The sequence below is a fragment of the Oncorhynchus gorbuscha genome, linkage group LG19, assembly GCF_021184085.1.
Source record: "Oncorhynchus gorbuscha isolate QuinsamMale2020 ecotype Even-year linkage group LG19, OgorEven_v1.0, whole genome shotgun sequence".
In the NCBI taxonomy this organism is placed as follows: Eukaryota; Metazoa; Chordata; class Actinopteri; order Salmoniformes; family Salmonidae; genus Oncorhynchus; species Oncorhynchus gorbuscha.
The window spans coordinates 29612501-29629283 of record NC_060191.1 but is presented as its reverse complement, the minus strand read 5'-3'; the positions used below and the strand labels follow the sequence as shown (position 1 = coordinate 29629283).

General features: G+C 42.7%; 1 protein-coding gene across 1 annotated transcript in view; it reads left to right on the top strand.

Moving 5' to 3' along the window:
• LOC124005098 (inhibitor of Bruton tyrosine kinase-like) overlaps positions 1–13499 on the top strand; it is a 40005-nt gene extending 26506 nt beyond the window's left edge. The window contains 2 exon segments of the mRNA XM_046314030.1: positions 12003–12135; positions 12423–13499. Coding sequence (XP_046169986.1) covers positions 12003–12135; positions 12423–12548 — 259 coding nt within the window. The 3' untranslated portion in view covers positions 12549–13499.
• The last annotated feature ends 3284 nt before the right edge of the window (positions 13500–16783 follow it).

The window sequence follows — 16783 nt, the reverse complement described above, 5'->3', positions numbered from 1 at the left end:
AAGTCACTTTCATTATTCTTTACAATGATTTAGGAATCCCTGTAAGTATTAGCTAGGTAGCCACTTGTTGTTCGCCTATTGAAATTGAACTTCAGTTCATGAAAATAAATAGCCAGTCAGCAACTTAGCTTTGGGCAACAGTGGTAACGTTTTCAGCCGCCAGGTAGCTTCATCTGGCTAGAGAGGCTTGGCCGCACAGGGTCATGTGTTGTGAAGCTAGCCACAATAAGGATTAGGCACAATAGTGGAATTTTCAGTTAGGCCTTCAAAATAAAAGTATATTTGACAGTAGTGCAAATGGTAATTGCAAAGTCCACTATTGTGGCTATCTTCATATAGATGGATCCGACCACCATTAATCAAATAAGAACTGTCTTATAAATGAGGGGTATTTTAGATGACACCTAGCTATATAGTTTGCTAGCTAAATATAGCCACTGAAACAGATTGTTCTTCAACAAAAATATAGCTTTAAAATTGTTTTTATGACCAGCACTGTAGGTGAGCGAGACGACTTTACCAGCATTATAGCATACGTATCGATGAAATAAGAGTGACCGTGTAATCAATGTGTAATAACTACTTAAAAAATGTATGAATTCGATAAATTATTGTGATGTGCAGTCATATTCAGGTCCTGATTGGTCAATAAGCTTATTTGACACATTAAGTAGTATATTTATTGACACCCAAAGACCCAAATGACATTCCATAGAAATCCTGGTTGAGAATGAAACGACTGAACAAGCAAGTAAGTGAATTAAATAGGTTTTTGATTGTTTTATTGGTAATGGGGACACACAAATGCCAACCAAATAACTTTTTGATCAGTGATGTGTGTAACCGTTATTTAACTAGGCATGTCGGTTAAGAGAAAAATCTTATTTACAGTGATTGGCAAATCCGGACGACGCTGGGCCAATTGTGCGCAGCCCTATGGGACTCCCAATCTCGGCCGAATATGATACAGCCTGGATTCGAACCAGGGACTGTAGTGATGCCTCATGCACTAAGATGCAGTGCCTTAAACCACTGTGTCTGTCTGTGTTAACTATTTAACTGTATTAGAATGCTTAAAACACCGCTAAAATGTTAATTATTGGGAATTTTGGCAAGGAAAATATCAGCCAAAAATGTAATATCGGTGCATCACTACATATTATCCCCCAAAGTGGTTAGTACCCTTGACTGCATGCACAGAGCCATTCAGTGGCTAGCCATACTACAAACACAATTTTATCAGTTTCCCATACTGCTGGGCGATATGGCCAAAATATCATATTTACGGTAGGCTGAGAGAGCCTGGACTGAGGGCTTGTAGGTCTGTTGTAAGGCAGGTCCTCACCAGGCATCACCGGCAAGAACGTCGCCTATGGGCAAAAAACCCACCATCACTGGACCAGACAGGACTGTCAAAAAGTGCTCTTCACTGACGAGTCTCGGTTTTGTCTCACCAGGGGTGATGGTTGGATTTGCATTTATCGTCGAAGGCATGAGCGTTATACCTCGGCCTGTACTCTGGAGCGGGATCGAGGTGGAGGGTCCGTCATGGTCTGGGGCAGTGTGTCACAGCTTCATTGGACTGAGCTTGTCATTGCAGGCAATCTCAACGCTGTGCGTTACAGGGAAGACATCCTCCTCCCTCATGTGGTACCCTTCATGCAGGCTCATCGTGACATGACCCTCCGGCATGACAATGCCACAAGCCATACTGCTCATTCTGTGTGCAGGGACGTTATAGCACGTTAGGGACCTGTTGGACCGGAGGGTGAGGGTTAGGGCCATTCCCCCCAGAAATGTCCAGGAACTTGCAGGTGCCTTGGTTGAACAGTGGGGGAACCTCTCACAGCAAGAACTGGCAAATCTGGTGCAGTCCATGAGGAGGTGCTGCTCTGCAGTACTTAATGCAGCTGGTGGCCACACCAGATACTGACTGTTACTTTTGATTTTTGACCCCCCCCTGGTAGTCACATGTCTGTGGAACTTGTTCAGTTTCTCAGTTGTTGAATCTTATGTTCATACAAGTATTTACACATGATAAGTTTGCTGAAAGTAAATGCAGTTGACAGTGTGAGGACGTTTTATTCTTTTGCTATGTATGTAGTCAGCAAACCATTAGCTACATTTTATTAACTAGCTAGTGATTAGCGGCTAACAAGATTTTAGACCCAACTTGCAAAGAAAATACAAACTAGCTGTTTGCAGATGTAAGAAACACAAACTAATATTGTAGTACTAGAACCCTAGGGGAATTTATATTAAGATTCGAAGTGAAAACCACATCCATGTCGACATTGTTGCATGTGCTGCATGCAGACTGAACGCAAGTGTCTCGTGGTTGAGGAATAACACATGAGCTCCTTGAGTGACGGGTGTTGCTAAGTCTGTGTGAGTATCAGCATAGAGAGAGACCGGAGACTGACTCGAGCAGCGAAGTAAACTATAAAAATGTATGTAACACACAGCCTATCACATTTTCTAAAAACCCAACTTTCAAATAACGTTAAAGAATTTAATGTACAATTCAATACCGGTATAAGGTCAAATACGGTGTACCACCCAGCCCTATGTTCCTGTGAAGCAATTGTATTGACAGTCCACCACAACATACCCAAGAGTTTCCTGATTAGTAGTCTGTTTTTTAATTTCATTGTGTTTTAAGATCAGGGGATTTCGTCAGTGGTTGGAAGGGGAGTTTGGCTTCCTGGGTTAATGTTGTGAGGTTCCAACTGTAACCAAGTGGGGCGGGGCTTAGTGAAGGGTCAATGTACTGAACGGGAAGCCGCTGCCTGAAGCAGGATGTAACTCATTGCTCGGGCTGTGGGGCCACCAGGCTTGATGGTCACAATGACCTTTTCACTTCCCATTCATCAAGACTGACATGTCTAGTGAACTACTCCCTGGTTGGAACAGATCATATGATCAGTCCCCACCCCCAATCCTAACCTTAACTATTAGTGGGGGAAATGATAAACTGACCCAAGATCAGCATCTAGGGGCAACTTCACCCTGCACAGTGAACCTCAGACACCAGCTGGGTTGGTAGAGCTTTAGATGCCGAAAGAGCTGAATATTTGCCTGGTCCCAGATCTTTGTTTGTGCGAAGATAAAAAAATAACCACAGGAGTTGGCAAGACCGCACAAAATGAGACCAGGTTAACTGCGTACTCCTGAAATGAGAAACTGAATACTGCGTACTCCTGATTTGAAACGACAGTAAACGATACGATTTCAGCGTAATAGATTTTGGGGTGTTTTTACATAACGTTTGGAAGAGATTGTTCATGTGCTGTGTCCTATAACGTTGACATCTAAATTAACACATAATATGGGCGGAGGTGTTTTAGGAATGCATTGCGGATGTTTTCACTTAAACTTTGGTAGCAATGTTTTTTGAATTGTGACATCTCTCAAATCATATCAGGCCAACGAATTACAGGAAGTGGGTGCGCTTGTGTGACCCAAGGGTGTCAAACTCTGTTTTTGCAGAAGCTCTTGACTTTTGCTTACTTCCTCTTCTATCAGTCATTCGGGGACTCTGTCTTCCAGATGTAGATCTTTTCTCACTGCCCAGAGCCAAGATGGATTAAAGACCACAGACTGGGAACGCTCTCTTTCCGGTCTGTGACGTCCGCTCCCACTCTGTGCAGTCTCTAATGACACCCTATTCCGTATGTAGTGCACTACATTTGGGCTCCCGAGTGGCGCAGCATCTCAGGGCAAGAGGTGTCACTATAGTCCCTGGTTCGAATACAGGCTGTATCACATCCGGCTGTGATAGGGTGACCCAGCATTGTCCGGGTTTGGCTGTCATTGTTAATATATGTCATTGTTAATATATATATATATATATATATATATATATATATATATATATATATATATATATATATATATACACACACAGTTGAAGTTTACATACATCTTTGCCAAATACATTTATTTAAAATTCCTTGTCTTGGGTCAGTTAGGATCACCACTTTATTTTAAGAATGTGAAATGTCAGAATAATAGTTGTGATTTTATTTCAGCTTTTATTTCTTTTATCACATTCCCAGTAGGTCAGAAGTTTACATACACTCAACTAGTATTTGGTAGCATTGCCTTTAAATTGTTTAACTTGGGTCAAATGTTTTGGGTGGCCTTCCACAAGCTTCCCACAACAAGTTGAGTGAATTTTCCTCCTGACAGCTGGAGTAACTGAGTCAGGTTTGTAGGCCTCCTTGCTCACACATGTTTTTATATTATTTTTTAAACTCTGTTTTATTAAGTTTTACACATAGACAAGACAAAGCAATATAAATATACTCAACTAGAAAAAAAATACAAATAAAAATACAAATAAAAAAATAGCTTTAAAGATACCATACTTTAGACAAGTTAAACATACCAGGCAGAAGGCTACAGAAGTTAAAGGGCAATCTATAGTACAGGGACAGAGCAAACACCTCACCATTGTTCCTGTAAACAGTCAAGGGATAAGGGTGGAGAAATGCAACCACTCACAGAGAGTCATGGCCACAGACCGACCATCCACTGGACAGTTGTTTTTTTTTAAAAAAAATTTTCTTTTACAATGCTTTAAAATAAAAAAATAAAATGATTATTCATGTAGGCGTGAACAAAGTGTAAAAATAACTGGGAAAAACAAGCTCACACTTCAGTCTCTGCCTGGGCAAGATGAACAAGGCATCTGCGGATCACAATCAATAAGCACATGGACCTTAATGCCCCCCCAGCAAAAACACAGAGAGATGCTCCTCCAACCCTTAAGTCAGACTTATTTTAGTATTAATTGGAATGCCATCAGAGGATGGACTGTTTAAAGTAAGACCGGAATGGAGCCCAAGCCTCATTAAACAGTTTGGTGTTCCCACGTGAATTGAATTGGATTTTTTCTAGTTTCAGAGAGCACAACACATCCCTCACTCAATATTTATAAGATGGGGGAGCTGCCATCTTCCAGTTCTGTAGTATTAGCCGTCTAGCTAAAAGAGTTGTATAAGCGACAGTGTCCGACTGGATTCTTGATAGGGGGGTACCCATGGGCAGTACTCCAAAAAGGGCTGTAAGGGGAGGCGGATCTATAACAGCGTCATATATATCAGAGAAACATTTAAATATTAATTCCCAGAAACCTGACAGTTTATGACAGCCCCAAAACATATGCAACAGTGTGGCTGGTTCCACTTTACATCTGACACAGGTAGGATCAAAATCGGAGAATATTCTTCCAAGTTTGGCCCCCGACCAGTGGATACGGTGAACCACCTTGAATTGAATGAGGCTGTGTCTAGTGCTAAAAGAGGAGTGCACCCTGTGCAGCACAGATTCCCAGGCGTCTTCCCCAAGTTCCTCCCCCAAATCCTTTTCCCATCGAGTCTTTACAGGCACCAAAGAAGGGTTCTGTAAATCATGAATGATTGCATATACATCTGAAATTGCGCCCCTAGGAAGCTTGTTCAGCTCCAAGATGCTCTCAATAGCTGTATTCGCAGGCCTATTGGGAAATCCAGGTGTGTTAGCCCTGACAAAGTTTCTAGTCTGGAGATGGCGGAAAAAGTGCGATTGGGGGAGATTGAACTTTTCCTGCAGCTGAGAAAAAGAGGCAAATGTATCATCAAAGAATAATTGGGCTAGCGAGGAGAGGCCTAGTGAGTGCCAAATGCCAAAAGCCCCATCATTCAAAGATGGAGGAAATAAAATGTTCTGATTGATTGGGCCTGATAGAGAAAAGCCTCGAGGTTAAAGGCTAAACTGAACTGATTCCAAAATAAGAGACTGCTTTCAATTGGGTTGACACACCTTTTGCCTAGGGACACTGGGAGAGACGAGCACAGCACAGAGGAAAGTGCTGCAGGTTTACACGATTCAGACTCCATCTGGACCCAGAGTGGTCTAGGGCCAGTAGGATCAGTCTGCAGCCAGTACAGAACGGCTCTGAAATTCGCAGCCCAGTAGTATGTCTGAAAATTTGGTAGAGCTAAACCCTCCAATGACCTAGGCTTCTGTAAATGTTTTCTACCAATCCGTGGTACCTTGCCATCCCAAATAAAATGCATGAATGTTTGATCCAGTGAAATAAAAAAATATTTTGGAATAAAAATGGGTAAACATTGAAATAAATATAAAAATTTGGGCAACACATTCATTTTAATGACATTAATCCTTCCGATAAGAGGAAGGGGTAACAAATTCCAAAAAGTAAAAGATTGAAACAATCTGTCTGCTAGAGCAACAAAGTTTTCCTGAAACAAATTTGAATATTTCCTTGTCACTTTTGCTCCCAGGTAAGTGAATTGATCCCGGACAATCCTAAACTGAGAACTTGTAAAAGAGCACTTTATTAAAGCAGCCTTGTTTACCGGAAAAAGCTCACTCTTGCCTAGATTCAGCTTGTACCCTGAGATTGATCCAAACATTTTAAGAACAGATGGGGCAAGTGGCAATGAGGTATCGGGGTTGGAGATAAACAAAAGGAGGTCGTCAGCATATAGCGAGACTTTCTGCTCCCAGCCCGCCCTGATTATGCCTTGAATGGCATCATTAGAGCGTAGTGCAATGACGAGAGGCTCGATTGCCAAAGCAAACAACAAGGGGGAGAGTGGGCAACCCTGTCTGGATCCGCGGTGCAAGGGAAAATAGTCAGAGGACAAGTTAATAGTCCGTACCGAAGCCATGTGGGAAAAATAATCTTTATCCACGCAATGAATTTGGGGCCAAAGCCAAATCTATAAAGGGCAGCTGTTAGGTAATCCCACTCAACGCGGTCAAACGCTTTTTCGGCATCAAGTGAGACCACCACCTCCGGGTTCTCCGACGCTGGGGAGTACAGTATATTCATAAGGCGCCTAATATTGAAAAATAAATGCCTATTTCTCACAAAGCCAGTTTGGTCAGAGTGAATTACTTGGTGCAGCAAGCCTTCCATACGGATGGCTAAAAGCTTAGCTAGGATTTTGTAATCACAGTTTAAAAGCGAGATTGGGCGATAGGATCCACATTCCAGGGGGTCTTTGTTTTTCTTTAGTAGTAATTAAATTAAAGCCTGATAAAGACTAGGTGGTAGCTTTGAAGTATTGAGGCACTCGGCAAATAGTCGAGACAAGAATGGGCAAAGCAGACCAGAAAACGTCCTGTAAAATTTGGTTGGAAAACCGTCTGGACCCGGTGATTTACCACTTTTCATTGCGGACACTGCTGTTGCAATCTCCTCAAGCGTAAATTCTTCTTCTAGATAGTCATGGGAGTCTGTATCAATTGAAGGCATATTCAAGCCATTAAAGGAGGAGTCAATCAGCAAGGGGTCTTGAGGGAATTCAGAGGTGTATAGCGCAGAGTAAAATTGTTTAAATTGATCATTGATCTCTTTATGTAGAACTGTGGTGGCACCAGACGGGGTCCTTATTTGTGGGATTAAACGTGAGGCCTCAGATTTCCGGATCTGATGCGCAAGGAGTTTACTGGCCTTGTTCATAGACTTTGTATCGAGCTCGCAAGAGTAACTGTTCAGCTTGCCTGGTAGAAAGCTCATCAATTTCAGATTGGAGTAGTTGGCGCTCTTTAGCAGATCAGAGGAAGGATCCGTAGCATACTTCTCATCAAGTGTGGCTATGGACTTGCTCAGGTCCCGTAGTCGCTGGGAGCGAACTCTGTTTTGGTTGGCTGTATAAGAAATAATTTGGCCACGTAGGTATGCTTTGAGAGACTCATATGGTAGAGCAGGACATACCTGGTGTTGAATTAGTTTCTAGGTGATTTCAGAAGAGATGAAATTGACACTCCTTATCTGAGAGTAAAATGGGGTTGAGACACCATTGATAACACATAGGAGGTCGCTGGGCAAACTCTAGTTCAAGCACTAATGGTGAATGGTCAGAGATAACAATACTCTCGTAAGTACACTGCCGAAGGTTAGACAGAAGTTTTTTATCCAAAAAGAAGTAATCAATCCAGGAGTATGTTTGAACATGAGAATAAAAGGAATATTGTCTATCTGTAGGATGTAGGAAACGCCAGGCCTCAAACATAGCATATTTCTGAAGAAAGGATTGAATAAGTAGGGCACATTTTAGATGGGCCTGTATTTGTTTGTGAGGACTTGTCAAGAACTGGGGACATTTTACAGTTGAAATCTCCACCTAAAATCAACAAATGAGAATCTAAATTGGGAATAGTAGACAGAAAAGAAGAAATGAAACTTGTGTCATCCCAATTGGGAGCATAAACACTAGCCAAAACAAGAGAGGTAGAAAACAGCTCACCGGTTACTATGACGTATTGTCCCTTAGGATCAGCAATAACCTCAGAAGCTACAAAGGGAGTAGCTTTATCAACCAGAATAGCAGCACCTCTTGATTTACAATGAAAGTCCGAGTGGAACATTTGACCAACCCAGTCCTTACGCATCCTAAAATGCTCACCAGTCCTCAAGTGAGTCTCTTGTAGAAATGCAATATTTGCATTCAAACCCTTTAAGTGTGTCAAAAAAAGGGTTGTTCACCGGGTTGTTAACCCCTTTGGTATTCCAAGAAATGTACTTGATCGTATTATTTCGGCCCCTCTGGGCATTCCCGTTATTCAACCCTGTCATTAGAGCATAGAATGGAAAAGCAAAGAGTGCCCAAAACACCCAGAATAACTTGTCTCAGAGTAATAATGTACGGTGGTAAATGTTTGGAAAAAGTACGGGGAAAAAAACAGATAAAAAAAAAATAAAAAGACAGAATGACAACATTAGAACTGAACAATTCAACCTGCCCCCCACCCCCTATCCCAGACAATACCTCCCCAAACGAGGTACAAGCCTAAATAGAACATGTTCTCTTCTCACAGTATGTCTGTGACAGTGCGGTCTTAAACCTAAACCCACAGTCCCGCTCTTTAAAGTCGCGTTTTGTTAGTGGATCAAGCAGCAAAAAGAAAGATTTGTATGTATTTAAAAAAAAATTTAAAGGCGAATCCCTTGTGCAAACGGAATGACAAAAGCACCACTTGTAGATGTATATAATTGTATTCCCAGTCTTATAACGGGCATTGAGAGGGAAAATAAATCAAATGTATAAAGGCTCTCAGCCAAAAATCTAATTTGAAGTAAGGAAATCGTAGTCGGACAATCAAAATAATAGTAATTATAATAGTAGTCTAGTTGAAGCTGAGACAGCTTACAACCAATACCAAAAAACTACGTGTGCGCAACGTTGAACGTTTCCTTGGCATAAATGACGCTCAAAACTTTTAAAATTAAAGTGAGGCCCCAAAAACCATGTAGCCTCGAGACATTTACTGTTAACTGGGTCAATGCAAACGGATGCAGTAAACAAATAACCAAAAATATTTTGAGTCACCGAGACAGTGTAAACAAACTAAATAGGTGAGCGAGAAGGCACGCACACTAGACGATCAAAACATTAGATCACCTCAAATAAGCCTGAATAGTTTCACCAACTATACAAGACTAGCCTGTTATGTCTAAGCATAATTGTACCACAAGTGGGTTACTTACTATACACAGTACGCAAGCAACAGTTGCTGAACTGTGAGCATATTCAGGACTTCTTGATGTGACGTTGAATGTGAGCCATAGCCTCATCCGGAGATTCAAATGTGTAGTCCTTCTGTAGCTCAGTTGGTAGAGCATGGCGCTTGTAACGCCAGGGTAGTGGGTTCGATTCCCGGGACCACCCATACGTAGAATGTATGCACACATGACTGTAAGTCGCTTTGGATAAAAGCGTCTGCTAAATGGCATATATTATTATATATTATAGTCTTTACCCTCGTGAGATATCCATAAACGGGCCGGGCCGGGAATCGCAGTCCATACATACTTGGATGGTCCCGAAGTACTCGTTTGGCCTGTCCGAAAGCTGCGCACTGCCTGGAAACAGTGGGGGAGTAGTCCTGGTAGATGGAAAAGCTCTGTCCTTGAAAGCTCAGTGGTATTGCGAGCTCGTCGGAGGATCTCTATCTTCTCATGAAAAAAGTGCACTCAAAGAATTATGTCACGGGGCCTCTCCCCATCCCGGGGCTTTGGGCGCAGCAACCGGTGGGCTCGAAACGAAATCCATGGTGCGATGCATTTCGGCGGACTCTGGGACCGATACAAGTCTCAGATTATTGCGGCGAGAGAATCCCTCTAGACTCACGCAGCTCTCCTTAACCTTTTTCAAATCCGCAGCTAGGCGTTTAACTTCAGCCTCCAGGGATGTAGTTAAATCGGAGACATTAGTAGCGGAGGCCTCCAGTGCCTCAATCGTTGTAGTGTGTGATGCAGTTGTTGTTTTGAGTATTGTGATTGCTGGCACAGTCTCGTTCCGCAGGATGGTTAAATCTGCTTTTAAAGTATCAGAAACCTCCTGTATTCTGGCCTCAATCGTAGCAACCACCTGTGTTTTCATTTCAACTATCTCAGAGCGTAGTAGTTTGATGGCCTCGAATGTTCATTTCAGCGCCGCCGGGCCAAGCCGCGCCCCCGGGTAAAGTGTGCGTCCCCGGGCCCTCAGACTCAGGAGAGGGCGGTGATGAGAGCGGGTCTTGTAGGCCGGGTTGTCTCAAAGTCATGCTTTTGGCCTTATGTTTGGTCGACATGCTGACATTCGGGAAGCAAAGTAGTCTTGTTTTTTACGGAAAGGGATCACCAAATTAATATTTGAAAATAAATACGGTTCTGCTGCAGAATTCACATAAACTTTAAGAATACCACGGGAGCAAACGGAAAACACATCAGTAGCACATGGCGTCCCCTACCATCCCCCTCGCACATGTTTTTTAACACATTTTTGCCATGTATTTTATGAAGTGCACCAGTCCCTCCTGCAGCAAAGCCCCCCACAACATGATGCTGCCACCCCCATGCTTCACGGTTGGGTTGGTGTTCTTCGGCTTGCAAGCCTCCCCCTTTTTCCTCCAAACATAACGATGGTCTTTATGGCCAAACAGTTCTATTTTTGTTTCATCAGACCAGAGGACATTTCTCCAATAAGTACGATATTTGTCCCCATGTGCAGTTGCAAACCGTAGTCTGGCTTTTTTTATGGTGGTTTAGGAGGAGTGACTTCCTTGCTGAGGGGCCTTTCAGGTTATTTCGGTATAGGACTCGTTTTACTGTGGATATAGATAATTTTGTACCTGTTTCCTCCAGCATCTTAACAAGGTCCTTTTGCTGTTGTTCTGGGATTAATTTGCACTTTGCGCATCAAAGTACGTTCATCTCTAGGAGACAGAACAGCGGTATGACTGCAGCGTGGTCCCATGGTGTTTACACTTGCGTACTATTGTTTGTACAGATAAACGTGGTACCTTCAGGCGTTTGGAAATTGCTCCCAAGGATGAACCAGACTTATGGAGGTCTACAATTCAATTTCTGAGGTCTTGGCTGATTTTCTTTTGATTTCCCCATGATGTCAAGCGCTTCCTAAAGCCATGACATTTTCTGGAGTTTTAAAGGCACACTCACCTTAGTGTATGTAAACTACTGACCCACTGGAATTGTGATACTGTGAAATAATCTGTCTGTAAACAATTGTTCGAAAATGACTTGTCATGCAGAAAGTAGATGTCCTAACCGAATTGCCAAAACTGTAGTTTGTTAACAAGAATTTTGTTTAGTGGCTGAAACACTTGACACAATTCGTTGATTTGAACTTCTGACTTCAACTGTATGTTTGACCATAGCCCACAGGACTCTGGTCAAAAGTAGTTCACTATGTAGAGAAAATGGTGTGATTTGGGATGTAACCTGGTAGTGGGCCCTGAATTTGAATCCGCCTGTGAGTCTGTGGTGTAGTGATGGCTTCTGATCCTAATCGGCATTTGAGATGACTTCTATGTCACAAGTGATCACTCAGAACAGGAAGTAGGATCCAGTTTCTAATCTACTCCTCATGCTTATGGATGAGCACGGAGGGAGGGAGATTTCAGGGCTGGGGAAAAGTGTAATATCCATATTTGTAGAATGTTCAACCTGTCACAAACTGAAGGTCATTTTCTTTACTGACCAGCCCCTGGGTGCTGGGAGTGGCAGGCAGCCCCCCTACAGCCTCCATGGTAACCTTTGCTTCTATCGTGGAGGAGGAGAAACAGCAGGAGGCTGCACTGATCCGCAGCCGAGAGAAACTTCTGGCACTCATTCAGGTAACGTGTGTGTGTGTGTGTGTGTGTGTGTGTGCAGAAATTTGTAGCAGATGTTTATTTTGCACACTGTGCTTTTCCTTTCACTGTGAGCTTGTCAGTTCGAACTCACGTACTCAACATAATGATCCAGTACCTTGATAAATGTCTCTAAGAGGAAATCTGAAGGACTTAGTGTAGACCCCCCCATCACCTCTGTCGAACTCATATATGTAGGACAGCTGCCTTGACTTGGCTGTGGCTTTAAAGCACTCCAACTGTGTTTGTGTCTCCCGTCCCTCTCCTCGCAGATTGAGGAGGCAGCGATCCAAGAGCTTTTGTATCACTACGGCACCCGCAACAACCCCGACGAGATGATTGTGGTGGAGAGGTGTGTCCAGGGGCCCATCGCCATCCCCTTCTGGAACAAACACTGAGACGTCGCACGTCAAATACCCATCTCCTTATCCACCCGATGACCATATGCATCTCCTGTCAGTCATTGTTACGATATACCTCATGCCTAGTTGTGCCAGTGGGCTGGGTCTGACGCAGGTCTTTTTATGCTTGACTCCAGTGTTCCTTAGGTTTGGTCACGGCTCTTCTTTTTTCATGTTTACCTTTTTGAGTGTGTCCCTGAGCAAGGAACAGTGGGTGAGAAATATTTGTTGCACCTTGTCATCAACATGAGTAGAGATACTCTTCCAAAAAGTTTGAGCTGTTTTAAAATATGTTCACAGTTAAGTAGTTGACAAAGACTAAGTATGTAAGGAAATGGAGCTGTCCAAACTACAAATTGGGTCCCGAACTACATTAACAAAGCAGGATTTGGTCTGTTTCAGCACTTTTTAGGTGAATAAGCTGTGCCAATTAGGAAAAGTACTATAGCACAAGTTCCTCTGAGAAGAACTAAGCCTAAAGCCAGGGCCTGGAGTTCAGAGGCCAGCTTGATCTGGTTGCTACCTAGTTCTACTTTATGAGATGGGAAATGCGTTGTGTTCTGGATATATATTGTGTGATGCAGGGTAGTTGAATCATGGAAGGAGGTGGTCGGGAGTGACTGTGTCATGCAGCCTGCCGTTTTCTAATGTGAGCTAATTGTATATTCGAGTATTCGCTGGTTTCCCTTTATCAGAGTTATAGGGCAGGCTGTCGGGTTTGTGCCTTGCTTTCATCCTGACGATCCTCTGTGTACACACACACTAATAATTTCTACTTTCTGGCTGGTTGTATTTGAGTTGTTTTACTTTATTTTGTGTTCTGGAGCTGATGTGTTGGCTTGGTGACCCAGACCATGTAAACCCAGTCTTTTTCCATGCAGCACCCTTCGTTTGAGACTTTGGATGTGAGAAAATGGCATGCAATAAAACAACTCACCTGTCCAATGACTATGTTTCCTGGTTCTGTTATTCTTTATTGTGGAATGGGTCTTATAATTATTTGAGCAATATTACAATAGGCCCATCTTGTGTTTTGCGAAACAGAAGAGTGTGAATGTCCAAGGCTCAAGATAGTCTGTCTAGTGTTGCTACAAGATTGGAGGCAATCGCCCTCCAACTCCCTGACCGATTCAGTGAGGGCTACATTTATCTCGATGGAAACAGTGCCTCTCTCCACTCTAACATCTATGCTCTGCATAAATAAACAACAATTAAGCACCTACCTGTGATAACCCTGCCATAAAGAGAGGGAAGGGTGGTGATTTAATGGGTCCTAATAGTTCTACGTCGATACAGTATGACATCAGGAGTCTGCCAGAGACCTGAGTTCCTAGTCATTATTCCATTAAGCTCCATTAGTCAGGACGGAGATGATGCCGTTACACAGAAAGGCTCTCAGAAATGAAAAAGGCTCCATGTCAGGTCTGAATGGTCCATCTAGGTCACTGACAGCAGGTCACCTCCTGCTAAAAATGTTTACCTCCGGTAGACGTTTACCTCCTGCTAATGAGCGTGACATACTCCAGAGATGCTCACCACCTCTGAATTTAACTATATGAATGTGGATATCTCCTGAAATTCTCCCTGTTCATAGAATGTAACAGCTGAAAATTCCATCTAATGGGGAAACTTTTTTACGTAACTTTTACAAATGAATCAATTTACTTGAGTTCCAACTTTGAGCATGTACAGTCGTGTCATCCCTGAGCTTTTTCATATCTGTGAAGCTGGAGTAAAATGCCTCTCAAAGCACTAAGCCAATCTCTCTCTTGCTCTCTCCTACCGCTGGCCAGAGCCACGATGGTGACATCTGCCCCCGCTGTTTTCAGTCTTTTTAAGGATGTGTCCCAGATGACACCCTATTCTCTAAGTAGTGCACTACAAAAAGTAGTTTACTATTTAGGGAACAGGATGTGACTTGGGACATATCCTAGTAGTGGGGCCTGAATTGTAATCAGCCAGTGAGTCTGTGATGGGGTGTAGTTAAAAATAAATACAAAAACAGCCTGTATTTGAACCAGGGTCTGTAGTGACTCTTCTAGCACTGAGAAGAGCCTTAGACCGCTGCCATTGATAACTTGCGACATGGAAGTCTTCTCTTATCACTCAGAACAGGGAATCGGTTCCAGGTCCTAGTCTACTCATGCTTATGGATGAGCACGGAGGGGAGGAGGGAGAGTGTTTTCTCTATTGCCGTACAGGGACCATCATCGTTTCATCTTGAAGTTCGAGCCTTGAGTGTTTCTACATCTCTTCCCCCAATCTCACTCATTTATTTCACAGACAACACACACACACTGCGTGTCAGTTGTAATTCACCCACCTTGTCCTCTTGGGTAGCCTTTGGTCATCCTTGGTTACCTCTGTCACACAGCCTATATCCAGCTCAGACCTTCCTCTCTCTTGGTCTCTCTCACGGTCTTCTGTTCCTTAGTTTCCCCTTACCCAGAACAGCCACTGATGAAACCAAAGCCATCTAGTAATTTCCTTACAACCAGAGGGTAGGCGGTCAACAGTAGATGGTTTGAGTAAAATAAATCTTGTTTCCCCTCTTTGGGAGTCACTTCATTTTTAGGTGGTTATAGAATTGAACTGCTCTTTTCTGGATTTTGATAGTGGATTTTGTCCTAATTCTAACCTGCATGCATTATTTGGGGGTTTTATGTTTTAGAGAGGATGTTTTTTTGCAGATTTCTGCATGCATAATTTGGCATTTCTATTTTGTGAATTCTCAGTTGGTCAGAATTCTGCATGCACTCTCAATTTGGTGTTCCTATTTTGTGAATTCTCAGTTGGTGAGTGGACCCCAGATCTCCATAAAGGGCAATGGGTTCTATAACTGATTCAAGTATATTTAGCCAGATCCTTATTGGGATGTTGAATTGTATGTTTTGATGGCATAGAAGGCCCTTCTTGCTTTGTTGAAGTTACTTGTGATTCGGATGTTTAGGTCGAGGTAGATATAGTTCCGTGTGCTCTAAGGCAACAGTGGCTAGATGGAATTTGTAGTTCTGGCAACTGGTCCTTTTTTTGGGACATAATTTTTGTCTTACTGAGATTCACTGTCAAGGCCCAGGTTTAGTATTCTGTGCAGAAGATATAGGCGCTGCTGTAGGCCCTCCTTGGTTGGGGACAGAAGCACCAGATCACCTGCAAACAGTAGATTTTGACTTCAGATTCTAGTATGGTGAGGCCAGATGGTGCCCTCGCCAGTTCGTTGATAGAGGGTGGGGCTCAAGCTGCATCCCTGTTCCACCCCACATCCCTGAGTATAGAAATCTGTGTTTTTGCTAATTGGACGTCTTGTTTGTGTGCAATGATTTTATAATGTGGTTTTCCCCCCCAACACCGCTTTCCCACAATTTATATAACAGACCCTCATGCCAAATTGAGTCAAAAGCTTTTTTGAAATCAACAAAGCATGAGAAGACTTTGCTTTTGTTTTGGTTTATTTGTTTGTCAATTAGGGTGTGTGGTGTGAATATGTGGCCTGTCGTACTGTAATTTGTTAAAAAGACAATTTGACATTTGCTCAGGATATTGTTTTCCCTGAGGAAATGTAGGAGTCTGCTGTTAATTTTTCCCAAGGTTGCTGTTGATGCATATCCCACGGTAGTTATTGGGGGAGAATTTGTCTCCCCCAATTTATGTGGAATGTGGTATCGGTCCTTGCTTCCAAAGGTTGGGGATGATGCCAGAGCTGAGGATGGAATCTGTGGTCTGTTTATTTTATAATTTAATTTAGGATACCATCAAGGCTTACAGGCCTTTTTAGGTTTTGTTTGTATTTTGTCCTGTAGTTCATTCAATGGAATTGGACAATCGAGTGGGTTCTGGTAGTCTTTAATAGCTGATTCTAAAATTGTGTAATTGATCATTTTTGTGTTTTTGCTGCTTGTTAGTTATAGGGCCACAGATTGGATAAGTGGTTTATCCATACATCTCCATTTTGGATTGATGGCTCTTCATGTTGTTTAGTGTTTTCCAATTTTCACAGAAGTGGTTAGATTATATGGAATCTTCAATTACCTTGAGCTGATTTCTGACATACTGTTCCTTTTTCTTAGTCTATTTTACTATTGTTTTAGTGTTTCACCACGGTGAAGGAATAGGTATTTTCTGGGTCTCTGTTACGGTTTTCTTGCGGTGAAGGAGAGGCGGACCAAAATGCAGCGCGGTAATTTTGATACATGTTTAATGTTTACATGTTTAATGATCAATTGTGATGCGAG